A 26430-nucleotide genomic window follows, 5' to 3' on the forward strand; every position below is an offset into this window, starting at 1 on the left:
CACACACACACACACGTGACTCCCAACCGCATATCATCGCGCCGTTTATCTCTATATCTATCTATTGATTCCTGAGGCTATTCTGCCTTTACGCGTCTTTCCATCTATTTTCAATTACATTTATGGTTGAAACTGCTCTGTCCTCCTCCCTCACCTCTCCTCTCTTCTTCACTAGCTCAGTTTTTCTTCCCTCATTTGTCTCTCTTAGACCTCTTGCTCTTGTCTGTCCTCCTGTGTGTCTCCTGTTATGTGTGTGCGTGTGTGCGCTCTGTTTGTCGTTCGCTGTCTTCCCCTGCGTGTATCTCGCTCTCTTATGGCTCGCTTGCTCGCTTAGTGTCGCAATCAGGATTTCTCTTGTCATTGCTGTCGGTGTCTTCTTTTCTACGCTCATCTTCGCTTTTCCATAGTTGATCGATTTTCTCTATATCTGAGCGTGCACTGAGGTGGTACTGCCACCCTTAATCGTGTCGTCGTCGTTTATAGACGTGTTAATAGAGAAGTTTACCACTTCTCTTTTGTAGTTCTCCTTCTTTTATTCAGCCCCAGCAACGAAGAAAGGAAAGGGGAATCGTTCTTGCTTCAGTTGTGTATGCGTGACACAGGTTTATCGTTGTGGGAGACTTTGTTAAGGCGTCATTCAGTCTACTTTCATAGACGGCGAGGAAAAGACACCGCCCATTCTGGCGAGTCTCTGTATACGCGCGCTGTTGTTGAGGTGAAGCACTAGTCGTTGTTGTTTTTCGCGCTTTGTGTAGTGCTTGTTTCGGCTTCTCTGTTTTCTCTCGTTGCAGTCCCTTTGGGCTCGTTGTGTGGGCGTGTGTACTTCTGTCGTCAGGTGTCTGGTTGTTCGCTCGCGTATTGGAGCGAAGTACGGTCTTGTCTCTTCACACACGAACCTACACAAACTACAGGGTGCAAAACAGAGGGTTTACCATCGAAATTAAAGTGCGTCTGTGCGTCTGTGCGTGCATTCACTTTGAAAGCCGCGGATAATCTTCGGTGCTTCTGCAAAATTCTTTCGGTTACCGTTTTTTCTTTTGATTAGGTTATCACTGCGAGCGCGTGATTGGGGCAAACTTGGTGTCGCCACTTCTCTTTTCTTCCGAATCTAGGGTGCGCACGTGCCTGTACCTATCTGAATCAGTCTCAGTGTGTCTCCTGTCCCTACCCTTACCCTGTGGTGGTGGGGTGATCTCTTCTTCTGCTTTTCTTCTTTACATCGCTGTTGAGTTGCACCGAGATTCATTCTTCTTCGATATCATAGTATTATCTCTCGTCTTGTGTATTGGTTTCTTAACTTTTTTTTTCGTCGGCGCTTTATTTCTCCCTCTCTTTCTGTGTTTCTCTCTGGGGTGTACGCCTCCTCCCCTCTTTTTGTTTCTCGCTAGTACTCCCCCCTTTTTGGCCCCTGTTTGATTGCGCGTGTGCGCCTGACAGCCCACGCTTGACTTTCAGCTCCTCCTTTTTCCCGCCTCTCTCGCTTTGTCGGCACCAGCAACCAGCACCACCCTGCCTTGTCTTGTCCCAAGCGTTTTTCTTTTCCGTGAGTTTCCCTGAGTAAACTCTGCATTTCTCTCTCCGCACTTTCTACACCCCCGCGCGCAGAGACAAGCAACCCATTTCTTCTGTGCACACTCAACAGTGGTGCAATTTGCCGTCGTTTCCTGTCGCATAGCTGCGCTTACGTGGCTAACATTCACACCCACGCCACTCCTCAGCGTTGACATCGTCGAGGCCGTTCTTTTCTCCTGTTAGACGCTCATTTTCGTTTGCGTTGGCGCTAGTCCGCGGGTTTTTTTGTTCTCCCCTTTTGTTGTGTTTTGTCTGCCACTCATTGCGTGTGGAGCCGTCTCCCTTCTCTCTTCTCTTCTCTCTCCTACCGTCGTCTTTTTAGTTTATTTTCTCGCTCTTCCCGTCATTTTTCGCTTTACCTTTTTGCGTGTCTTCTTTCCTCTGCTGCTGCTGCTGTTGTTGTTGTTTTTGGGGTCGTCGATTACGTTGTGCCTCGTCAGCGGTGGTGTCGTGGACGAGGCTTTGCGCTCTTTTTTTTCCTTCGCTTCGTTCGCCCCCTATTTGTGGGTGTGTGCTTTTCCCCCATAACAGGTGCGGCAGAGGGCGCGGGGGATCTTTTTGTTGTTGTTGTTCAGGCCTGCTTTGGTCGTTTGCTGTATTATTAGCGCCGCCATGGAGACGAATCGACCACCATCGACGGCCAAGTGGGTGAGTCGACGCACCCTTGACAGTCAGGCGAACAACCGTGAAAATAGCGCAGTACTGGCGCACCCACGCGGGTCTAATTCAGACAACAACCCGAACAACGCGAGCCGTCACCAGGGCGCGGAGAAGCGCAAGTATAGGCACGCGCCGGACGCGGTCATAGCAGCAATCGCTCGTGGCAGCGGCAGTGTTGGTGGCGCCGCTGCCGCTGACAACGCGCCGCCCGCACCGCTCCACACGAATGGCGGCGGCGGCAGTAACCGGTTTGGCACCAGCGGTAGTTGGGGCAGCCATGGCTCCTACTCGAATTCCACCAACAGCGAACTCAATCACCAGGGTAGCATGTTCGGCATTAACACCCTCAACGCTCATGGTCTACACGGCAATGGCAATCATAACGGCAATAGCGGTGCCCGTCGGGGCTACAGAGAGGCAACAGAGCCGACAATCCCGCCACCACCGCGCAGCGTGCAGATGGGGCAGGGTACCTTATCTGCCCAAGCCACCGCGGCAACCTCGCGGGATTTTATTCCGCAGCCGCGTCACGCGAAGGTGAATAGCAGCGGCAGTAGCCACTCCCGGAAGTCTATGGAAGCATCCCCACCTCCTCCTGGCGCCGCGCCTTCTGTGCCTCTGGCGCCTTCTGCCACCCTCAGCCCCGGTTCTTCTCCAGCGCCTCGCTGGGGTTTTAACGCCACCCCGACCCCTCGCAGCGCGAACGGCGGCGCAAAAACGCCGAATGCGCCCCCACTGGCTTATATGCCCACCTCTCACTTTGATGCGCTGGCGGGAGTCCTCGTTCCCAAGCCAGCCACATCCTCTCTGGCCGCAAAGGCAGCAGAGGGTGGTGACCCCGAGGCAACTGCTGCTGCGCATGTGCCACCGTCTTTGTCGGGTGCACCGCTGGCCTTCCCAGCGACGGCGACGACCGCCAACACTTGCCTTGCCTCGGCCACCCCAAGCGCATGCGCTTCAGCGCCACCGAGGCCCTCCGCCGGCATCGCTAACGCCGTAAATGCCGAGCCCTCGCCTCTTGATTCGTTTTGCATCGGTGAAAATCTGGGGTTTAGCACATCCGCCTTTGGCGGGTCGCTGCACTCGCAGCCATCTGAGATAGAAACGCTGCTCGGTCAGGTGGAGTGCAACACAGGGATACTGCCCGCGGGGGCCCCAAGTGAGCGTGCGATAGGCAGTTCGCTGCGCGAGTGGCGTTCAGTGACTGACTGGGGCATCGAGGAGGCGATACGGACGGTGCTGCCGGGGATGGACGAGGACGAGAACTCGGACAACATACAGGGCCTGAATTCATCGTCTGGCGGCATGGCAGCCATCACCGGCAGCTGGCACACGTCCGGCGATGCCAAGGCACACCTTGTCTCCAGCGACGGCGTCGGTAGCCTTCTCGCCGACTTCCCCACCTCGTTTGCAGCGTCCTTCTCAGAGCCGACAGGCTCGTTACCGCCTTTGCCCTTCCCTGTCGACGCGACCTCGAACACAATTGACAATCTCAGTCGGGCCTTCAGCACCGCTGCTCGCGTGGACTCCAACTCCTTCACTATGTCGCCATCCACCACGGCGGCGACCCCGCTGCAGCGACCTCTGACGTCGCCAGGGGTGCGCTTGCCACCTCGCACTACACCGGTCGAAGCGATGTCAATGCCACCTTTGATGAGGGATTTGGCAAACCCTAGCTGCAGCCCTTACACGGCTCTCAAGACGATGCAGCCGCCGCCGCCCCGGCCTACCAAGACAGAGTCCTCAATGCGCGTCGAAGATATCCTGCCCGGCCCAGGGCCAGGCGGCAACGGCGAGCTCTTCACTCTCTACTCCCTGTCACCGCCAACAACTACGTCTCCGTGGCTCTCGTCAGGGATCGGCGAGGCAGCGACATCAATGGCGCCTGTGGGACGCACAGGCGATTCTTTGGCTGCCAAGCCACCTGCGCGCCGCTCACCACGCACGATTATGACTCGGCCAGAGGGGCTGCAAGCGATTCCATTGAAGGAAGGCAGCATGGGCAGCAATGGAGGGCTGACGACGACCACCGGGAGCACCACAAGTCCTGCTTTGGCAGCGGCCCGCCAGTCCAGCACTTCCAGCCACTGCGGCTCAGCGCCCAATACACCGTCTCTGCGGAAGGAGCTCTCGACGCCTCCGTCAGGAAGTCGCTCACAGCCCTACACGCCAGGCGGCTCGCGCCCGCAGCGCCCGTCCCTCTCCGCCCCGCTCGTCAACCGGCACACCATCACCCACATCTTCCGCGAGACGCCACAGTCGCTGCGGCGGAGGGAGCGTATGGAGCACAACCACCAGCACAGCGACCAGGCTCTGTGCAAGGATTTCCACTGGCCCCCGCACGATGAGGCCGACGCGGAGCACATGCTGCGGGATCGGAACGCGACAAAGCTGCTGCGTCACCTCACCATAATCAGCTTCTCCCGGCAGCACGTCAATGGGGTGCAGGAGCTGTTCGACACATGGGCCAAGAATGGCATTCCAGCGCCGGACATGGGCTTCGGTGCATACTACTTCTACGTAAAGGAGAAGAGTGAGAAGCTGCTGTGCATGAAACACAACGGCCGCGGTGCCTCACCGGGCCACGGCTACGGGCGGTGCGACTTCGAGAGTCGCCGCCCGTACAGCACGTGCCGCTACGAGCACGTCTGCCTTTTTTGCCGCTCCAAGGAGCATGGCTGGTTCGAGGAGGGCAAGTGCCAAGGCTACCAGCAGCTGCTGGCTGAGATGGAAGACTTGGGGGTCACTGAAGAGGACGTCGTGACGCTGCTGAACGCGATGGAGAGGCCGGCAAAGTCAACGCAGTCCCGGTAAAGCCCTTCGCACTAGCTCACCCCTCTTTCCTGTGGTGATCAGCGCCGTCCTTTTGATGTATGCTTCTCGATTTCGCACTTTCTGACAGACGCCACGTAGGCACGTACGGGGCACCTCACGGAGCTCACACCTCTCCGTCACTTGCGTGTGTAGGGTTGGGGAGCGTCGTAGTTTGGTGTAGCACAGTGGGGCACTTTTCCTTTTTCTTCTGTGCACTCATGCAGACACGCGTACCGTCACGCGTGTCATTCTCTTTCTCGACTGGCAGGCGTGCGGGCACAGGTATACATGTTAGGGTGTTTTTTTGTATGCGCCTACGTGCATGTAGGAGTAGATGCGTATGCGCCTCTGCTCTCGTGGATATCGTTTTGCCGACGTCTGCTGATCCTGCGGCTGTGTGTATGTCTGCGCGCCTACGGTTTAGCGTAATTTTTTGGGGGAGAGGAGGGGAGGCGCCGCAGTGGCGTCCTTCCACTTATCCTTGTTGTTGCCGTTTTGCTGGTGTGTAGGCACTCTTCTCTTTTTCTTGCTCGTTCCTACGCCCCGTTGGGTGCTGTCGTTTCTCCTCGGCTGCGGCGGTGTGAGCGCCTTCGAGCACCCTTGCCGCGCGTATGTGATGCTCCACACACCCTATCTCTCTTTCTCGGATTTCTTTCCATCTATGATTTGCTGTTTCTCTCTTTTTCCCTGTGTGCGTCTTTCTGGCGTTGGATGAACTGAGCAGTGTTCATTTTTTTGTTTCTTTTCCAAGCCGCAATGAGGTGTTCATCTCTTGTTCTATGGCTTTGGTGTTTTCTGACTTTCCCTCGCCGTCTCTCTTTCGTTGGACACCCTCTTCTCATTTCAGATCTCGGTGTCGTCTCTCTCTCTCTCTTTCATTGCTGTCGTTGTGACACCGTTGTCGATGCCGCCTCGTTGCTCCTGCAGGGGTATCTTGTCTTTCCGCATTGCTCATCTTGTGGAAGAGTGATGACACTGCACGTGGGATTCGATTTGCTGTTTGTGTTTATCTCACTCCTCACCTACAGCTGATTTCTTGTTCTCTTCTCAAATCCCTCTTTACGCACAGCGACTTTTTCTGCCACTCCAGAGCCAACACACACAAACGCACAGGTGCATGCTGCCAGGATCCTCAATCCAGAGTGCACATGCGCGCGCTCTCTTTTTCCCTCTGTTTGAAGGCGCTGGTATGTGGATGTCTGTGCGGTATCATCGAGTCACTGCTGCTGGTGCTGCTTTTTCTTCATTTCTCACCATCGGACATCCCCCCTTGTTTACTCCTGTTGTCCCTCTCTCTCTCAAATTTTCCCTCAATTACTCGCTATGCTTTCGATTGCTGCTTCACCCTTCCGGAGGTTCTTCCATGCGCTTGTCGATGTAACTTTTTGTGTGTCGTTGGTGTGGTCCCCCCCCCCACCCCACACTTCTCCTCATTTGGTGTGTGTGTGTGTGTGCCGGTGTGTGGCGTGGCGTGGCGACCTCTGTCTTTCCCCCTGTTCTTTGGTGGATTCTGCAGCGTTCAGGTCTCTCTTTGAAATGTGCATGCATTGGCCAGTGTCATGGTTGGTGTGTATGACCACCTCGAGAAGGGCTGTCTCCGGACATGTGTATGCGTGTGTGCATCAGCGCCTGTATCGAGGTATGCAAGATCGTTGCCTACGATGCTTCTGCTGCTTGTTAATGCCGAGTATTTCCTCCACCTTGTCATTTCTCTCCCTCTTCCCCTCTCTTGCTCCTACTCTGATGTGGGCGCTCTCCATTGGAGAATTTAGCCGAAGTGGGGATGTCACGTCCCCTGTTCGTGCCGCTTGATCCCGCCGTCGTTGTTCTTCTTGTGGTGGTCGCCTTGTGGTGGTCATTTCACCAGAGAACTGCGTCGCTGGTGGGGCTTTTTTTCTTGTTTTTTTTTTTTGCTTCTCCGTTCCCTGTCTGGCGAAGGAGGACTTCTTTGCTGTTGTCGTTCATGTGCGCGGGGCTGTGCGCGCTAGCGTTTGTGCGTTTGGGCGTTTTAATCTCTCCGTGGCTCCCCTGTCTTTTTCTAGCGTCCCGTTATTTTGTCTTCGCTCGCTGCGTGTGCAAACTTTGCCGGCACCGCCATCGTTTTTCCCCCTTTGCGCGTTGGCTTCGGGCGGTTCCCTTTCCTCGACTTTGGTTCTCCCCCTTCCTGGGTGGCTCTCTTGCGCCCCCCCCCCTCCTTTTAAAATAGTCTCTCACCTCTTCATTTAACCTTCTTTGCTTCTTTGGTCATGTCGGTCACTGCGCTGGTTTCTTCGTTCCATGTGTGTGTGTGATTCTCCTCCATCAGTTCCCTCCTCACCTCACCTCTCCTATCAACTGTGTCTTCGTAGAACTGCTCGTCCAAGGAGAACCGAAGTGACCAGATGATGCATCTCTCCTTTTCCACACGCACACCGCATCAAACGTAGACATCATAAAGCCAAGCCAGATCGCGCGATTCAGCACGGAAACGAGAGCACAGACAATCCGCGTCCCCCCCCCTCCCCCTCCAGCCAAGGTTTGACGACGGTAACACTCCTCTCTCACTCGTAGCGATGGGTGGGGTAGGTAGGACACCTCGTCGGGGCCTCTTCTCTCTCTCAACTGTCTCCATGCTCGAGGCGCAAATATGCACTTCAATCCCCCCAAAGGCCAGCAGCTCGTATCCATTCATGTTCACGTCTTCTCTTCTACCCCACGCCTCTGCTCTACCCCACTCTTTTCGTCGTCTTCACACAGCACATCCCCCATCCTCTTAGCTGCACCCCAGGCGTGTGCGTTTGTGGGCCTCTCTCCTTTGCGTGACGCTGACCAATTTATGCCATCACGCGTCTCTCTTGATCATTTCTTCGCTTTTTTTCTTTGGAACTGCTCTCTCTCTCTGCTGTGCTGCATCTCTCCCTCTCGGTGTTGTTGCTCGATTCGCTTGCAAAACCGATTTTCTCTTTCCCTGTGTGTCTGTGCAAAGCGAGGAGTGGAGTGTTCAGCCGTGTCATCTCATAGAGCGCGGAGTCTTCACTTCCTCCAGTTCTCATCTCTTTTTCTTTATTGCCTTGCCGATGCCCGTTTCCGAGGCACCTGCTGCGGGGCCTCTGCATGCGAGGGAGTCGGGCGGCGACGTACCAGGGAGCATGGGGACGCTCATCAAGAAGCTCTACCCCCTCTACACTCAGCGTGTGCAGCCGCTGGAGGAGATGTATAACTTTCACATATTTCGTCCCAGCTGGTATGAGGAGACGATCCTCAATGAGCGCCCTTTTGTGACGCTTTTTGGTCCGTGGTCGGCTGGCAAGACCACCTTCATCAACTACCTCTTGCAGAGCAACGCCTTGTGGACTGGGCCACAGCCGACAACGGCAGAGTTCACGGTGATTATGTACGGCAAAGAGCCAGGCCCGATTGACGGCCAGGCGCTGGTCAACTCGAAGTATCTGCCGTTCAAGGGCCTGCTAGATTTTGGTGAGTCGTTCATCAACAACCTCAAGGGCTTCCAGGAACCCCATTCACTTCTGGAGCGGGTCACGCTCATCGATAGTCCTGGTGTGCTAGAGAGCGCTAAGGACATTCACCAGCGCAAGTACGACTACGTAAAGGTGTGTCGTTGGTTTGCAGAGCGAAGTGACTTGATCTTAGTCTTTTTCGACCCTAGCAAACTTGACGCCGGCGCGGAGCTTCGCCAGCTCTTTCAAACGTCGTTTAAAGGGATTGAGAATCGCCTCCGCCTCGTGCTGAACAAGGCTGATACCATCTCCACTCAGGAGCTCATGCGTGTCTACGGCAGTTTGTTCTGGAACTTATCGAACTTCATCAACACAACGGAGCCGCCGCGTGTCTACGTTGGGAGCTTTTGGGATAAACCGTACAACTCAAACTCATTCTCACTTCTCTTCGCGGAGGAGAAGGTGGACCTGCTGCAGGAGTTGGTGGAGATAATCCCGCAGCAGGCCAAGGACAAGAAGGTTGCGTCGCTCATTCGGCGAGCCAAGGAGGTGCTCGTGCACGCCGTCATCATTGGCGGCATCCGGACCGACCTGCCGGCGATCTTCGGTAAGTCCAAGGCGAAGAGGAAGGCTGTGGAGCAGCTGCCAAGGCGCTACGAACTCATCGGCGCTCGCTACAAGATGAACCACTGCGACTTCCCGCCGGTGCAGGCGTACAAGGCCTTTCTGGAGCGCTTCGACGCCGAGAAATTCCCGCCGCTGAAGAAGCCAGAGAAGGCTGGTCTTATCCGCGGTGTTCAAGAGCTCATTGACACGATCCTACCAGCCATGCTTCGACCGGTACGCGACATCCGTGCCGCGAATCCATTTCATGAGGATGAGCGGGCGGGTTTGCTCAACATGTACCGTGATCGTGTGCTCTCGCAGTATGATGGGCGGCGCGACATGCAGGGTAGCCCCGACAACGTTGACTCCACCAAGCGCCGGTATCTCTCCAACTCGGCAGCTCAGGGCCCGTCACCGAGTGTTACTGCCGCCCCCGCATCGAACCCGTCGTCCCTATTCGGCCCTAGCACCGTCGTTACAGCACTTTCCGCATCGCCATCCTTCACAGGGCCGCCATCCCTCACAGTGGCTGCTTCGTCCACGGCGGCCACCGCTGCACCGCAGCCACAGACCTCCGCGGCGACGATGCCGTCATTAGCTGATATGCAATCAATGATGACGATGATGCAACAGCTGTTGGCAAATCGTCAGCAGCAAGGCCAACAGCACAGCAGTGCAGCTGCGACCACCATCTCGCACGGGAAGTCATTCTCATCGACCCCACAGCCACCAGCAAATCCTGCCGAGTCCTCCCTCCCGCCATCCCCCCAAGAGTCGGGCTTTGACAACGAACTTTGCCCACCGACGGTGATGTCTCCACTCGGCGCGCCTCCCTACCGCGCTCCCGAGATGAACACATGGACTGACGGGGATGTGTTGAAGCAACTGCAGTGAGACAAGTGCTGCATCTCCTCCTTATCATGAGTGCCGCTCTCATAGTCGTCCCCTCCTCGCACAGCAAGGGAGATCACGAATCTGCCGCTGCGTCGCGTCTCTCATTATCGTGCACATTTGTGTCTGTGGGCGCGTCGTGTAGCCGCGCCGCGTCTTTTCGCCCGCTCCTTGAGCGTCTCACTGACGTGTGTGTGTGTGTGTGGTGCGCCTGCCTTCTCTCTCGGTGGTCTCCTCTTTTATGATGTCGCACGACGACACCACCTCGTCCTGTGCATGACTGCGCGTGCTGTGCTGAAAGGGTTGGGGGAAGGCGGGGTAAGAGGTGGGCTCCGTCACCACCCTCTGCCCTGTCTTCACAGGACCTCACTATTCTCTTTCACCATGGCGCTCCTGCATTCGCTCTTCTTACACCCCACTTTTGCTTCTTTTTTTTTCCTCCGCACTACGAGTTGGTCACGGTCCCCTGGAACGCTGTGGCCGGTAGATGGAGAGCGCATGTGCACTGCCCTCGCCCCATGATGTAGAGCGCCATCAGAGCGATACTTTCCCCAGACTTCACACCTCTCCCGCACACGCACAACGAACTGAAAAAGCGGCAGGGACTGGGAAGGCAACGAGGGGACACAGGCACCGATGCTGCCTTCGCAGCCAAGAGATGCCGCAGTTTCACTAAGATGTGGGGGCGGGGTGGAGGTGACACACGCGCCAAGAAGTTACAAGGGAAAGTTTTCAACCCTTTTTTTGGCACCGCGCATAGGGCGCCGCCACCGCTTCTGCCAACAATGTGTACTCGGCGGGCGGGCGTGAGGGTGGAAGGGGGTGGTGATGAGTATGAAAATGCACAGGGTACCACTGCACACTCTTCCTCCGTCTTCACGCAGCTGTCGCGTAGAAGCCTCCTCCTGCGTGCGTGCGTGCCACAGAAGTCACAGCGCCACTCCACTATCCTCTGAGTGCTCTGCACATATTGACCAATCTCTCCGTCCGCTACGCCCCTCTTGGTTGTTGCTTCAGCATGTCGAGCCCCACCCACTGTTACGGTCCCCGTTGCTGCTGCCTCCCCCACCTCGTGACCCACGTGCGTGGGTGTTCCCACCGCCTGACAGCCTCCCTGTTGATACCCGCAGATGACCGCATCGCTGATGCGTGCCAACATGGAGTGTAGCGCTTGGTGAATGATGAAAGGCGGTCGAAACGTCATTCTCCTTCTCCCCCTTCTCGTTCTCGCCTGTGAGTCTTTTTGCAGCGCACCCGTCCACCCCCACGCGCACAATCACACAAGCACACACACATGCATATTGCAGCCACACACCTCGGCTCCCGCTGTCGTGACGGGCGCCACCCGGCAACTTCTGCTTCTCCAACGCTGTAACTCCTTTAGCCGCTAGGGAAAGGGGAGCACCTATCCCTGCCGACACCGCGCAGGAAAGCGGAAGTATCTCTCTTGCTTCACTTTTCAGTTTCTCTCTCACACTACGCTTTCTGTGAGCACCTGTCCAGTGGCGCACGGTTCGCTCACTGGGTGCTCAGTGGTGCACGATGCGCAGCGAGGTCCGTGATGGCCTACGTGCCACACCGCTGTCGAGCAGTGGTGACAGCCGTAGTAGCAGTTATGTCCTGCAGGACACGGGGCTGCTTGATTTGATAGAGGTGTCGAAGAACACGTCACTATTCCTTCACGATCGAGCCGACTACAGGAGTATATCACCTTCCCGCAATGAAATGGCTTCTAGCATGTCAGGGCAAACTCCCAGCGTGGCGAGGACAGGCGACTTGGCACCCGTCGATATTACCCGCCACAGCGCCGCTGCCCTGCTTGCCCACCTCGCTTCTTGTTGGCAGATCGCTGTTTGTGCACGACACTCCGGTGTCGTCAGTCGCCGCCATAGCGCATGGCAAGAAGTCCACCTCTCCCGGAGAGGTGGGTGCCGCAGCTGACTCCGTCCTCTGGTCTTTCACGCGCAGCTCGACCTCCATGTGTCTGCCACGCTGGGACCAGCTGTGTGCGGTCGGCTTTAGAGTCTGTATGTCGCTACACTGTGGCCTACGTGCGGCGCTACAGAAGACCACACTTGCTGATAGCCCGTGCATGTCAGCTGCAGGGGCGCACGATGCACGACAGCACAAAGATGTACAGCAAGTCAGTGCAGCCCAGCAGTGCCAACTCCGCGAATCCGCTCGATGACGCTATGTGTGCGAGGGTGAAGCAAGAGCGTCGAGCGGCGCTTTTCAAGATGTTGGTCTGGTGCCCACACTTGCAGCAGGCTCTCGGCGCTGCACTGTGCTTGGCGCCACCGGAGAGCGTGTCCGATTTCAGCGCTGCGGTGAGGGCGAATATGCTTGCTGGCGATCTCTGTAGCAGCGCACGACTCACCCCAGTCGCGGGGGGCTCGTGGCGGTCGTGCGGCAATGTTGACTCCTTTTGGCATATAGCAGCGCCCACCACGTCTGCGAGAAGTAACACTCGAGAGGGACAGACAGCAGCGCGCTCTCCTTGGAACACTCGATGTCGCGTCCTGCAGCCCCCCTCCTCCCCCTCTTTTTTTTTTATTGAGCCTTTCCTCTTTTCTCGCTGTGGACTTCAGCTGCCCACCCCCATTCCCCCCGCTTTTCTCGGTCTTCCCTACGTGAAACCGAGATGGGCAAGACACACGCAATGAAAGATCACCAGCGAGCGATGAGGGCAAGAAGGACAAGAAGGGTAGCACTCGCTTCCATAGGCGCGCACGCACATGTCTTACCAGCCATGTAGTTAGAGGTGCGTGATTCTGTGGCGTGCGGTTTAGACCCGCCACACTGGTCGTTCTGGGCATCAACGATGCAGAGGGGGACTAGCAACGGATCATTCGCTATCCGAATTGGTCCCTCTCTTTTCATCTCGCTCGCCCCTCCTGTTTGCTTGGTGTTTGTATTGAGCGAGGCCGCCTCGGTTGGGCGTGCCAGTATATGCCCCTTCACCTTTCCCATGCTCTTCACCTCGAGCCCATCCCTTCCTCCCCACGCATTCACTCGCCCACCCCCACGTGTTTTGCATGCGCTCACGCCATGCGTGTGTACGCCCTGATGTGGGTGCACCAGCTGTGTAGTAGGTATAGTACGAGCGATTCGCAGTTCTTTTTATTATTATTATTGTGAAATATCGGTAGTGGTAGAGTTAGGGGATCATCTGTAGCATAGCGATTCACCGATTTGCAAGACAACCACACACGCAGAGACCCTCCTCACCCCCCCCCCCCACACACTACAGGACTTATTCACATGCACAGTAGTGACAGCGAGCCAAAACTCATTTTCGGCGAGTTAGACTTCACAGATAACGCAGGAGCATCACTCCCACAGTATATACATATATATATATAAGGAGCCCCGCGCCAAAAGGGAATCGGGTAAGCACGTGCACTTGTCGATCCCCGCGGACGACCTCTTCCCTGTCCCGCTTTCCACTTACTAACTCGTTCACCATTTTTCCTTCTTGTTTTTCTTCCCCCCCCCTACGCACTCGCCCTCCTCGACTTTTATAACTCCCTCTTCCCCCGCCCCCTATTCTCCCCCCTCTCTCTCCTTGTCTCTCTCTCTGTTAGTCCTTCGCTCGTGCTTTCTCACATTGCTGACGTTCGCCACGTCAAGTTTTGTTTTCGCCTTCTGGTCGGCTTTTTTACGGATCCCTCCGCCTCTCACCCTCACACATTCACCCCAGGCATCTTTCATTTATTCTTCTTATCTGCCGCCGGCGCCGCCAACGTGTCGCTGAATGATGAAATCCAACATCGATGTCGATGTCGCTCCAATGGGTGCCTACCACGGCGATGGCATGAGGGAGCCTGGCATGAGTACGAGTGAGCCAATGCAGGTAGTGTACAACCGCATACAGAAGCGTATGCCCATGTTCCGCAACAGCCTGGTAATTCAAGAGCAGCAGATGATGCACATGACGGAGGAGCTGCGCACGCTGGTGATGGATGCGAATGCCCTGCGGGTGCATTACGAAGAGGCACTTCAGGAGAAGCTGTACATTGAGAACCTCGCCGCGCAGGCGGAGAAACGCGTGCAGAACGTGAAGGAAATTGTAGACCGCTACGTTGGTGTCAAGGACGCAGTGGTAGCCAGCGACGGTTTCACGTATGAGCGCGAGACCATCTCCTCCTACATCGAGGGATGCAAAGAGGCTGGCGGCACGCCGACGTCGTACCAGACAGAAAAGCCGCTGACTTCGCTGCTGATCCCTAACCGCTCTCTCAAGACTTTGGTCGATCGCTTGGTAACGGTGCAGAAGACGGAGCCGAAGATGCCGGCGCCAGTCGACCGCAACCCGGTGCAGCACTACTCAAAGCCAATGGCGACAGGTCGTGTAGGGAACATGTCTGGCAGCCAGAACGACGCCCAACGGCGCAGCATTCAGGGCGGCGGAAAGGACAACCTCAGCCCGGTGGAGCTGAACGCTAAAGGGGAGCGAGTCCACCCATGCATTCGTGTGTACGGGTACTGCAACTACAACGAGAACTGCGCGTACGCGAAGTATCCGTACGATGCATGTCTTTCGAATCTCAAGAATAAGTGCCGCTTCAAAAATCAGTGCCACGAGCGCCACGTCGAGTTCCGTGGCCCATTGGATGACTACGGCAACTCCATTTCGGAAAACCATGGACCTCATCAAGAGAAGGTTGCGTCCGACTCCATGGAAGAGATGAGGAGGTAGGGTCCCTGTCTTTCATGTTTGGCGCACCCCCACCCCCTCTATCTTTCTGTGCTACACACACACACGCACACACACACACACACGCAGCCACACACACACGCACACACACACACACACGCAGCCACACACACACGCAGCCACACGCGGCCACCGCCACGCTTTCGTAGGCGAACAAGACTGGAAAGGTGAAGGGAGGAGAAAAGTGGACGCAGTGCCCTTGCCAGAGTGCCGCCTTTTTTGTATGTGTGCGTCTCTCTCTCTCGCTACGGCAGAGGAGGAGGTGGTGGTGGCGTTCTTTCCCTCCCACCCCTTGCTGGCTGCTTGTTGATGTGTTTCTGGCTCTGTTGGTTGTCTCCCCATTCAACTCGGGAATTTCCGCAACTCTCTCTCTCTCTCGCTGCGCCTCTTAGCGAGGGAAGTGGTTCTCTCTCTTTCGTTGTCTTCACGTTCTCATCGCGCTCTCCCACCCGTTGTCTTCTCCCCTTCCCCTCCCCCTTTCCCTTTACCCCTTTCTCCTCTTCCCTTTTGTTTTGTCGGACATACGTACTCACTTCTCGTCGCTCCCTTCGCTCTCGCTTCTTCAACTTGCATGGGGGCTGCCGTGGAGTGCCTCCTTTCTGCTCTGCTCTTCGCCCGTGTGTGGCGCTGCCTCCTTTCAAGTCGCGCGCCACGGCTCTTGCGGCTCACTTCTTTTTTCTGTATGAATGCTGGTCGCTTACCCTGGTTGCAGCCTACAGCAAGTGTGTGCTGATGAACCGCTAACCTTCTTGTGTGTGTGTTCGCTATAATGGAGCCGATTTTTTGGTGTTTCTCGCTGATAGAAATCGCGCAATGAGGGGTGGGGCGAGGTGTTGGAAGGACAGATGAAGGCCCAGGGTGAGTCGGTGACTCATCAAAAGTCACGACTCGTGTAGGCGTCTTTGCTCACCCACTCTCCTTCATAACTGTCTTTTACGCCAAACGAGGTTTTCTGTTTGTCTCGCCTCGGCATTACAAGACGACAGGAGACCATCCTCGCCTAGTTCTGCCCGGACATTGTCCGTACTTCACGGCAACAGCGGGTGGCCAGCAGCAATAATAGGGTGTGCTGAAGATTTGCTGCTCACTAGTGCGCTGACACCGTTGTAACCGCCCCACCGCCTGTGCTTGCCACGAGGGTGTCCGACCCGACGACTTCTCCAACATGCCGCACGCGATTCGCGAATCACCCGACACCCAGAGCATTACTCATTTCACGCTTTGATCTAGCACGCAACGATCGGATGACACGCATCTTCTTCGCGCTGCAGAGGCTTTCCCCGTCAGGTGCCTATGGCAGCCCCCTGCGCCCCTTCAGAACGACACGCGACGGGTTCTTTGTGCGCGGGCCCATGCGTGTACACGGGCCCCTTCGGCCCGACACACCCACGCCTGTCGATGGGGTGCGGATTCCGGGAAAGGCGGAGTGCCCCTGCTGCCACAGACTAGTCGCGACATCGCGCCTGTCGCGGCGCATGCGGGCAGGCCCTCCAGACACCCCCCGTGGCATCGACGGGGACGGGAGCTGCAGACGGCGAGCCCCATTCCCCAGGCAACAACTTCGCCCTGAGGCAGGCCCCGGGATCTGGTGGCGCGAGCACCGCGTGCGTGCGTGCTATCGGCCGCAGCTGGCATGGCGTATCGCGTCCAAACACCGCACCCCGAGGTCTACGGAGCCCGCGTGATGGACGGACAAGGCGCCGAGAAGTGCACATCCACCGAGCCCGCAGTGCATGTGCGCGGAGCAGGCCTGTCTGTGGCGCCGATCGCGCAGCACGCATGCGGGAAGGGGGCGAGGAGGGACGAGAGGAGCCCGCGAGGCGCATGGCCCGATCCGACGGCTGTCGGTTGGTCCTAGACGGTCCGGGATTTAGCCTGTAGCACCGCACCGAGACACAGGTGGGCTGCCGTTGTTGTGCGCGTCTGTTGGTTCACTGGGTCGTGGTGGAACGCGCGCTGGGCGTAGGCTCTCGCCTGAGTCATTGTTACTGGTTGATGTTCGGTGAGTGTTCACCGTTTCTCTTGCCCCCCATTCTCTCTGTTGTTGTACTCTTTGAAGAGAATGTCATTGTTTTTAAGTGGCGTGGGTGGATGCCTCGCTGCTGCTCTCTCTCTCCGTGGTGGGGCTGAGAGTGGGGGTGTAATGGCGCGTGCATTTCTCGTGGTTTCGTTGTGTTTTACGCTGTGCCGTTGTCGGCCTGCTTCACACTGTCTTGCTGACTTCTCTCACGTTTATTCTGCCATTTCGCATTGCGCATAAAGTGGGCGTACTTCTTACGTTGTCTCCGATGCTGGACTGTGCGTGCGCGTCGACTGTTGTGTGGCCTTCTTGTGTGATGGGCCCGTGCGTTTTTTCGCTCTCTCTCTTCGCCTTGATTAATGCATGGGGAAAGGGAAAAAAATGGATGTGGAGGCGATCGGGTGAAGGAAGGTGTGAGAGGCACAGGCTGCCCTTTCCTTCCCCTCTTTGCTGTGTGTGCGTGTTCGATTATTCGGGGTTGTGCTTTTTCCGATTTTCGTTCCTTTTTAACGACTACGATACAGGCAACGAATGCCAAAGCGGAGCACTGGCTTTGGGTCGACAGCAAGTGAGAAGCAAGCACAGGTTCCAACAAAGGACTCAGGAGCGAATCTTGTGTGGTGCACATTCAATGCACATATGCCCGGTGAGTCCGACCTGCTCGCACCTACCCACACTCGCCAACACAGACATGGGTGCTACGTGATGTATGAGTCCTAAAGCACAATACTTCTCTTCACGATTGCACCTGTTTATCCGCTTCTCTCTCCAAGTTGCGAGAGGTTGGGAGGCAGAAAAGACAGGGGAAGCGAATCTGAGTTGCGGCAGGTTTTGTTTCGCTGGGTGTGAAAGCGTCCGACACGAACGCAAGAGGGAGGGAGAGCCGGAAAGCGATGTGATGAGGAGGAGCATATCGAAGTGCTCGTTTTGCCACTCTCCATGGCGCGCTTCGCCCACCGCGTCTCCTGTTTTTGCCTCCTTTTGTTCTTCTTTTCACTTCAGACATCGAGGAAGGGAGTCGCGTTAAGCGTGCTTGCCCTTTCCCTCCCTCCCCCGCCCACAGCGCGAACGCACAGGAAACGCACGCAAGCGTACTTCCATGATATAGCTCACAGCAACTCTGCGCGCTAGCGACCACATCCACCGCCACCACCGCCATCTTTCCATTCTGCCGTGATCGCTTTTGGCCTGCGTTGTTCCTGTGTTGTTCAACGCACGCGGCCATTTCGATCGCGACAAGCAAGCACGAGCACTCAGACCGAGAGAGAGAGAGCGAGACCGACCGACCGACAGGCAGACAGACGAACGAACAAGGGGGGGGGCAGATTTCACTTTTCTGCCCACGTACGCACGCCCTCTTTCACCTTCTCTATTGTTCATTCGAAAATGGAACAAGAGCTGCCTTGAGTCTTCCACGGTGTTCAACAAACAGCAAAACACGAAGCTTAGGGAGAGGCAAGCAAACGAAAAAAGGCTGAATCGACCAACACCCAGGCATGCACCAACACACATCCTCCCAGACCATCATCTCACCCAAGTCACACCTCTGCACCGCGCACACGTTCTCTGCCTCTCGGTGTCGAGCGCGGAGTTCTCTTGAAGGAGTCTTTGGCTCGTAGTTGACTACTCGAGCAAGCGAGTGACAAAATACACCAGCCTTTCGCTCTATCCTGCTGTGAGTTGCCGCTGCGCCGTTTGCGTTTACGCGCCAGACACCGTTCCTCTCCCCGTGTCTCGTCCCTTTTGTTCTTCCTTCTCTTAGTCGCTCTTGCTCGCTCCTCCCTTCCCCAGGGTTTTTCTCTCTCCTTTGTTTGCCTTCCCGAGAACATCTGTCCCCCCCTCCCTCACCCCTCTTCCCCCAAAGCTACGAAGAGAAGTGACTCAGTGTCATACTGCTGCCTCCTCTCTCTACTCCTCGATTTGAAAGAACACACCGAGCGCCTTTAGACTGAGAAAGAAGATGAACACCATTCCAGTGTTTTATGGTCGGACGTACCCGACACAGACACCCCAGCTCATGTGGGAGGCGACGCAGACGCTTCAGAACTTACTGGACGATCAGAGCAGAGATATGCACCGCTCGTCGGAACTCGCCATGTCGCTGCGCGAGGTACTGGAGAGAAATCGAGAGATTTACAACAAAATCATCGACGAACGCGACGCTGCCTATCGCCGCTTGCAGAGCGCAGGCGCGACATTGCAGCAGGTGGAGAACATCGTGCGCCGCTACGCCGAGGTGAAGGACCCGGTGGTGGCCAGCGACGGCTACACCTACGAGCGCACCGACCTCACTCGCTACCTAAGCGACTGCAGAAAGTCAAACAGCAAGGCTTACTCGCAGCAAACCAAGGAGGAGCTGACGGACGTGATAGTGGACAACATCTCGCTGCGCCGTCTGGCAGAGCTGCTGAAGGGTGTGCATACGGTGGAGGTACCGCAACTGTCGAACCGTGCGCCGCTGGCGGGAGGCTGCGTCGACAGCAATGGGCCTCACTCTCACTGGGCCGGGGAAGGTTCGTCGGTGTGCAATATACATCACACTGAGATGGGTTCCGGCCCCGGCGGGCTCGCGGGTGGCGCTAGCGGCCGTGGCGAGATTGAGAGAACAATGACCCCCACTTACACTGGCTCACGTTATGATCGAAGTGGCGGTGCCAAGTACAGCAAGCCGAGCAACAACAACGAGGGCACGGGCGGGTTGCACCCGTGCCTGCGCGTGTACGGCCTCTGCAACTTCGAGGGCGACTGCACGTTCGCCAACTACCCCTACGAGGCGTGCCTGAACCACATAAAGGGCAAGTGTCGATTTGGCTCTACCTGCAAGGAGCTGCACGTTGACCCCCGCAACCCCGTCTACCAGAACCCTCGCAGCTTCGCCAACCATCAGCACCACCAGTGTGGCAACCATGCCAACAATAACAGCATCCACAGCAGGGCGGCTGGCTGTGCAAACAACGCGAACAGAAGCCAGACAGCGGATGCTGGCGCGGAGGCGTCAAGGCAAAGCGGGAGCAAACCCCCGGAGTATGTATCGGACGTGGAAGCGGTGGCTGTAGAGGCTACAGAAGACGTTGCGCCGCGGGAAATCAGGAAGCCCTCTTATGCTTCCGCCATAGGTGCCGCAACAGACAAAGACTAATGGGCAGATCGCGGAATGTGTGTGTGTGTGTTGCCTCTCTCGTTCTCTCTCTTCCCCGGCGTCTCTTATCGTGTGTACGTTTCTTCCAGTCTCTCTCGTTCTCTCTTTCCTTCCTCTCCTTCGTATGACAGTGGGCGATTTGGTTTTTTTTTTTGGCTCGGTGCGCAGAGGATGGGGGTTTGAGGGACTAACGCTGACACGGCAGGGACTGAGTGGCGAGAGTGGGCAGAGGGCGGCCGACCGCCTCTTTTGCTCCTCTTTCCTGCTATGGTCAATAACCACACGCGACGGGTTCTTTGTACGCGGGTCCATGCGTGTACACGGGCCCCTTCGGCCCGACACACCCACGCCTGTCGATGGGGTGCGGATTCCGGGAAAGGCGGAGTGCCCCTGCTGCCACAGACTAGTCGCGACATCGCGCCTGTCGCGGCGCATGCGGGCAGGCCCTCCAGACACCCCCCGTGGCATCGACGGGGACGGGAGCTGCAGACGGCGAGCCCCATTCCCCAGGCAACAACTTCGCCCTGAGGCAGGCCCCGGGATCTGGTGGCGCGAGCACCGCGTGCGTGCGTGCTATCGGCCGCAGCTGGCATGGCGTATCGCGTCCAAACACCGCACCCCGAGGTCTACGGAGCCCGCGTGATGGACGGACAAGGCGCCGAGAAGTGCACATCCACCGAGCCCGCAGTGCATGTGCGCGGAGCAGGCCTGTCTGTGGCGCCGATCGCGCAGCACGCATGCGGGAAGGGGGCGAGGAGGGACGAGAGGAGCCCGCGAGGCGCATGGCCCGATCCGACGGCTGTCGGTTGGTCCTAGACGGTCCGGGATTTAGCCTGTAGCACCGCACCGAGACACAGGTGGGCTGCCGTTGTTGTGCGCGTCTGTTGGTTCACTGGGTCGTGGTGGAACGAGGGCGCTGAACGGCGTTTTTTCTTTTTTTTCCTTCAGAGCCGTCCCTCGTTCGCTGTTAATGTTGCCAAGTAAATCGTCTTCTTGTTGGTATTGACGTGTGCAGGCTTGTGCAGGGGAGGCGTGTGGAGGGGGAGAACGGAGGAGACTTCCTGTGTCGTGATCTGTCTCTCTTGACCCCTAGAGAAAGCCGCGAGGTATGCGCAGATGGTGAGGAGTGACTGCCAGAGAGGGAAACTCGCCTGTTCTGGTGAACCTTCTGTCGTGTTTCTCCTCTCTCCCTCTGTGGATTGGTATCCCTCGCTGGTTTGGATCGGCGGACTCTGCGCAACCCCGTGAGCCCTCGCCACTGTACACGCCTCGGTATTTGCAGGTTGTCATATTTTGTACGTATGGTTGCACCCCTCGTTCCATTCGTGCGCCTCTCTCTTAATGTTTGCAAGTGCTTGCCGTATTCTGACTCTACCCGCAACTGGTGGTGGTGGTGATGGGGAGCTGTGGGCGATAGGCGTTGTGTGGGCGGAGAGGGAGAAGAAAGCGGCTGGAGCCGGGGAAAAAGCGCAGCAGCAGAGGCAATGAAGCGTGTCTTGCGGATCTTCTTCCAGTTGGGTTTTCACCAACCGTTGTGTTTTGTTGAAGGAGCCTAAAGAAAGCGAAATCCAAAGAGGCAGCCGAAACACACGCAAAAAGCCAAAAGAAAAAGGCATAGAAGGAGCAGGAGAGCGCCGAGGAGATGTACCGTACCGATCTACAGCGAGGAATTGCGATGGTGGGAATGGCGAGGAACGCGCTGGCCTGTAGCATCCATTTAAGCTGTCATCGTATCCCCCGTGACCCTTGCTGCGTGAGAAATGGAAGAGGAAGGTGGTGAGAGCTTGCGCGCGCACAAGCAAACGCATGTATTCTCTGCTGCTCGTCGGCTTCTCAGCTGCCCATCATCCCTGCTACGCCTATGCCCGCGTACATGGATGGTGGCACCCGCGTGCTTCTCCTTTTCCTCGTACCTGCTTGTGTGTGTATGTGCCCTACGTACTCGTGCATACAACTGAAGATGGCCGCTCATGCGTGGCCCCCTTCCATCCTTACCTTTTCCCACGGCCTTACACCCTCATGTGATGACCTTTCCACTCTCTTTTCCTCACCTGCTCGCCATGTCTCGCTCGCTCTCTCTCTCTCTCTACCTCTATACACACACACACCATTACACACCGGCACACATTCTTCCACAACGCGTGCATCTGGGTGGAAACGCCACTTGAAGTACACTGGACATGTTGGTGTGTGTAACGCTTTGCCTTGATTTGTTTGTGCATGTGTGCTCTGCCCCTGTATGAGACCCCTATGCGTGCGCAGCAATTGAAGCAGAACAGCAACACCACGGGGCGCCTCCAGTACAGCAGCATCGACTCCCAGCGTCATCGCCAAAACGACACCTCTCCCTCATCTCCATCCCTTCTGCGGTTCTTCCAAGCGAAAAAATCAGGAGTCATTATCGTAGCACACAACGCACCCGAGCTTGAAGAGAGCGATACACAGACGCGACGTCTGGCTGAGCCTTTCTCTTGTCTCTGCACGTGCCACATAGACAGGCAATACGCCCCCCCCCCTCCCTACACACACACACAAAAGGAGAGAGTCGACTTCCGCATTCACATTCGCATCCTGCGCTCGAAAAGCAACACACCGCAGTACACTTCAGCGCATAGATTGAGTCCCCGTTGCCCGCAGCTTGCCGCTCCTTAGGCCAGAAAATGGACACCCGCAAGTCGACGAGCCTGCTTGATGGCTTCCTGTCGTCGCTGTCCATGATTCTTGTGAGCGAGATTGGGGACAAGACCTTCTTCATCGCGTGTCTCATGGCGATGCGTCACCCAAAGCTGACGGTATACATTGGCGCGCTCGGTGCCCTCGCTGCAATGACGGTATTGTCGGCACTGATGGGCGTAGTGGTGCCAAACCTGCTCTCTGTACAGGTGACACAGATGTTGGCTGTGGTGCTCTTTATGGTGTTCGGCGGCAAGATTCTTTACGACGAGCTGATTCGAAGGAAGGCTAATGACGAAGAGAGCGAGGACGAGATGTCGGAGGCTGCAGCGGCTTTGCGCCGTCGCGACCCGAACGATCCGGCCGAGACCGGTAGCGTGGCGTCGTCCACCTACATGAGCGTGCCGGCTCGTCGCTGGCGCACGCTGCTGAACCCTGTCATGGTAGAGGCGTTCACGCTAACCTTCGTTGCCGAATGGGGAGACCGTAGCCAGCTGGCCACCATTGCGTTGGCCGCCGCGAAGAGCCCGTACGGCGTCACCGTCGGCGGTATTCTCGGCCACGCCATCTGCACCGGCGGCGCTGTTCTGTGCGGTAACCTCATCGCACAACGCGTGTCCATGAAGACAGTGAACGTTCTTGGTGGCGTGCTCTTCATCATCTTCGGTCTTGTAACCTTTTACGAGCTGGCGAATGGAGAGCATGAGATCACCAAGACCCACGAGCTCCCCGAGAAGATGCAGTAGTCAGTGTGGAACGGGTGAGCGCGCGCACACACACACACACATTCGCACGTACACCTTAAGGCTTAAGGGCGGGACTTCACAAGGGCATGAAAGAATTATGTTTGTGTGTCACCTCCTCTTTCCCTTTGCTTATTCAGCGTTTTCTGCTGCTCTCGATTGTGGGTTTGTGATGGCCACGCCTCCTCTTTCTGTTCTTGTGTGTGTGTGTGTGTTTATGGTGTTTGCTCTCCCTCTCTCGTTCTTTCCGTTGGTGGTGATGTTGTTCATCGGGGCGCGTTCACCCACCCCACCCTTCTGCCTCTGCTCACCTCGTCATCGCTACTTACCTCCTCTGGGCTCTCCCTCACCTTCATCCTCCCCGTCCCTCTTCCGTCCTTTTTTTTCTTCTCGTTATGTACGTGCAACATTTATTCGCTTTAATACGGCAACGCGTCTCCCTGTTCCGCCGTTCAGGTGCGTACCTCCGCCTTGTTTTCTGCTTCTCATCGCTTTCTTCCTCAGTAATGGATGAAAAATGACGGAGAGCAAGCGTGCGTGAGGGGGGGATCTGTGCAAGAGTGGGAGGAGGAGAGTGACTGTGCACGCGCCAGTGTGTGTGCATGTGTGCGCATAAGAGAGGGAGGAAAGAGGCGTTCATGTGTGCACCCGCCCTAACGCCCAGATGTCGTTAGCTTCACATTATACACAGATGCGCACAACACAGGAGTCTTGATTAAAGCGTAGCTCAACTCACGCAGTGAAAAGAAGAACGACAGGCGCGAACTTGACGAGGGTGCAACACAGCACGGGCTCTTGGTTGGAAGCAGTGACTGATGAGCGCTTTTCAGATTGACTCACCTCGACATCTGTGCATGCATCAGCGTGCCGCAACTACTCCACCTCTTCCAGTACACGCCACGTGCGCCTGCTTGGTGATCTCACCATTCCGCTTCCGTGTTGCGACATGTGCTATGCGCGGAGCCCACTTTCTTTTGGTTTGCCTCACCTCCGCGGTCGTATGTAAGTAGGGCGGTTGCGTGTTGGCTGTTCCTGTGGATGCGTCTGTCGGTGTTGCTCTTCTTCGCCCCCCCCCCCCCCTCTGTCTCTCGTCTTGCATCTTTAGAGATGCCCACTTTTCCAGCTGCTGTGGGAGTGTGTGTGTGTGTGTGTGTGCATATCCGCCCGTATGTTGAAGTTAGGAAGGGCGGATGTTTTCACGCCGGTGGTCGTCGTGGTGTGGCAAAGAAAAGAATGAACGCAGCTCGCGCGCGAGAGTGTGCAGGTGCGATAGCTCTTGCCTTTCCGCCGGGCGCTTATAGGTATGTCTAAGCTCTCTTCGTTTCTCCTCATTCGTTTTCTTGTTCTTACCGCATCTCTGTCTGCTGGATTCATTCCTCGCCACTGTTGTGTAGGTCTACTCGACTTGCGAGTCTCTGACTTCTCGTCTGCATGTTTATGTTGGTGGTAGCTGGTGCCCGGCGTGCCTGCGTGATGTGGCTGCTGGAAGACTGATGTCCTCAGTGGAGGCCACTTGTCAGGCCTACAATTCTCTTTGATCGTTAGGTTTCTCTGTTGTAACGCCCCCCCCTGATGACGATGGCAAGGGGCACACCTCAGTGCGTGGTATCGGTTTCCAGTGCCCACTCTGTGTGGTGCGGCCAGGCAGCTCCCCTATCCCTGCCGATGCCGAACCACGTCTGGCGGTGGCAGGGCCAAGTGCCTACGGCGCGGGGAGGTCAGAGCGGTGCATCGCTGCTGATGTCGGCGACTCTGTGACTGGCCGGCGCTAGAGCGGAGCGGCCTGCGACCGTGAAGGCGCTTGTAGCGTCCATGTGGTGGGCCGAGCGTCGGCGTGACTCCAGCAGACCTCACGCGGCCCCCGCTGTCCCAGTGGTGCGGGGAGTCCGCGCCGCCCCGAGGGATGCACGGCGTGGAGACCGGCATGATGGGAGCGGCTGTGAGGCGGCCTGCGCGGCGAGGGGTGGGCCGAGTCTGAGGCAGCGGCGGTGCTCGGGTGGCTGAGTCGGCGCATTGCTGTAAGGGCGTGTGCACAGCTGCGCCGCACCGCACGCGGTGGGCCTGTGGCTGGCCGGCGCTAGAGCGGAGTGTGGTTGATGTTGTGTGGCAGGGTCTGCATGTTGAGAATGAGGTGCCACAGGAGGGGTTGAAGATGCAAAAATAGGTGATGGGAATCGGGAAAGTGGAGAGACGAGCGGGAAAGGGCAGCACGCCGTCATTTGCGTTCTCTCTGCGCCTTTTATTTGTGTGCTCCGCTTTGTTTCCCAGCATCGAGGGCGTGTGCGTGGCGTCTCCCCCACTCTCTTCTCCCTCGTCTTCCTTCTGATCATCGGTGTCTTCTCCACCCACCCGCCCTCTTCTCCCACCGGTGGCGTAGTTGTACGTAAAGACTAATGGTGACGATGCGTCGGGGATATTGCGCTCATATTTAGGGAAACTCGAATAACGATGGACACTCAGCGCACTCGCTGCCGCATCTCCGTGTCTCGCCTCCTTCCTCCTACCATCCCGCTTAGAATTCGCTATGCAATTCGGACTGGATTATCAGGAATAAAAAAAGCAAAGGGTGCTGCTTTCGGTGTAGTGTGTGTGTGTGTGGGTGTGGGTGGGTGTGTATTTCGTCCGTTCTTTGTTTCTGGATCGCTCACAGCAGACGCGCACCCACGTACTCCTTCACCCTCTCTTTCTCTTCCTCTGCTGCTCCCTCTCTCCTGATTTCTCCATCGCCCACCACCCCGCTTCACTTACCCATGCGCACATGCCGCACGTGCGCTGGCGTGCTGAACCGCAGGTGTCTGCGTGTCTTTGTTTCTCGGCAGCTGCCTTCGCTACTCATCGTGAAGGCGGTTTCCCATTTCAAGAAACGAGACTCACCTCATCACCCCCCTTCCCCCCCCCCAAAAAAAAATACTCGAGTTGGCGAGCGCGGGCTGCACTCCACCCTCCACGTTAGCAGCAGAAACCACACAGACCCCATCGAGGCTACTGCGTGCAGATCATCGCCAGTGTTTCCACTGCCTCTCGCTCGCTCTCTTTTGTAGCCTCCGCCCCCCATCCTGCTTTCCCGGCGTGGGGTTTTGTTGAGTGGCGCGATTGTGGTTGTTGTGGTTTTGAAGAAGAGAGGCTTCGCTTTCCCTCGCGGAGAGAGCGCCCCCCCC

General features: G+C 56.8%; 6 protein-coding genes across 6 annotated transcripts, besides 3 other annotated features; all 6 read left to right on the top strand.

Annotated features, from left to right (window-relative positions):
• Positions 1-2184: 2184 nt before the first annotated feature.
• On the top strand, positions 2185-5046 carry LPMP_190240 (hypothetical protein; the record flags this gene model as incomplete). The annotated part of the gene is made up of 1 exon (XM_010699717.1): positions 2185-5046. One exon carries the CDS (start codon positions 2185-2187, stop codon positions 5044-5046), a length of 2862 nt encoding a protein of 953 aa, XP_010698019.1.
• Positions 5047-8102: 3056 nt separating this feature from the next.
• On the top strand, positions 8103-9983 carry LPMP_190250 (sarcoplasmic reticulum glycoprotein-like protein; the record flags this gene model as incomplete). Its single annotated transcript, XM_010699718.1, has 1 exon — positions 8103-9983. The coding sequence occupies one exon, from the start codon at positions 8103-8105 to the stop codon at positions 9981-9983; it is 1881 nt and encodes a 626-aa protein (XP_010698020.1).
• Positions 9984-12094: 2111 nt separating this feature from the next.
• Positions 12095-12643, top strand: LPMP_190260 (hypothetical protein; the record flags this gene model as incomplete). Its single annotated transcript, XM_010699719.1, has 1 exon — positions 12095-12643. The coding sequence occupies one exon, from the start codon at positions 12095-12097 to the stop codon at positions 12641-12643; it is 549 nt and encodes a 182-aa protein (XP_010698021.1).
• Positions 12644-13737: 1094 nt separating this feature from the next.
• LPMP_190270 (RNA binding protein, putative) lies at positions 13738-14679 on the top strand (the record flags this gene model as incomplete). The annotated part of the gene is made up of 1 exon (XM_010699720.1): positions 13738-14679. One exon carries the CDS (start codon positions 13738-13740, stop codon positions 14677-14679), a length of 942 nt encoding a protein of 313 aa, XP_010698022.1.
• Positions 14680-15669: 990 nt separating this feature from the next.
• Positions 15670-16647: a repeat region.
• A 2030-nt stretch (positions 16648-18677) lies between these two features.
• On the top strand, positions 18678-19856 carry LPMP_190280 (RNA binding protein; the record flags this gene model as incomplete). The annotated part of the gene is made up of 1 exon (XM_010699721.1): positions 18678-19856. One exon carries the CDS (start codon positions 18678-18680, stop codon positions 19854-19856), a length of 1179 nt encoding a protein of 392 aa, XP_010698023.1.
• A 277-nt stretch (positions 19857-20133) lies between these two features.
• Positions 20134-20764: a repeat region.
• Positions 20765-22516: 1752 nt separating this feature from the next.
• LPMP_190290 (membrane protein, putative) lies at positions 22517-23275 on the top strand (the record flags this gene model as incomplete). Its single annotated transcript, XM_010699722.1, has 1 exon — positions 22517-23275. One exon carries the CDS (start codon positions 22517-22519, stop codon positions 23273-23275), a length of 759 nt encoding a protein of 252 aa, XP_010698024.1.
• A 1564-nt stretch (positions 23276-24839) lies between these two features.
• Positions 24840-25384: a repeat region.
• Positions 25385-26430: the final 1046 nt, after the last annotated feature.

The sequence above is a fragment of the Leishmania panamensis genome (genome assembly GCF_000755165.1).
Source record: "Leishmania panamensis strain MHOM/PA/94/PSC-1 chromosome 19 sequence".
NCBI classification, from domain to species: domain Eukaryota; phylum Euglenozoa; class Kinetoplastea; order Trypanosomatida; family Trypanosomatidae; genus Leishmania; species Leishmania panamensis.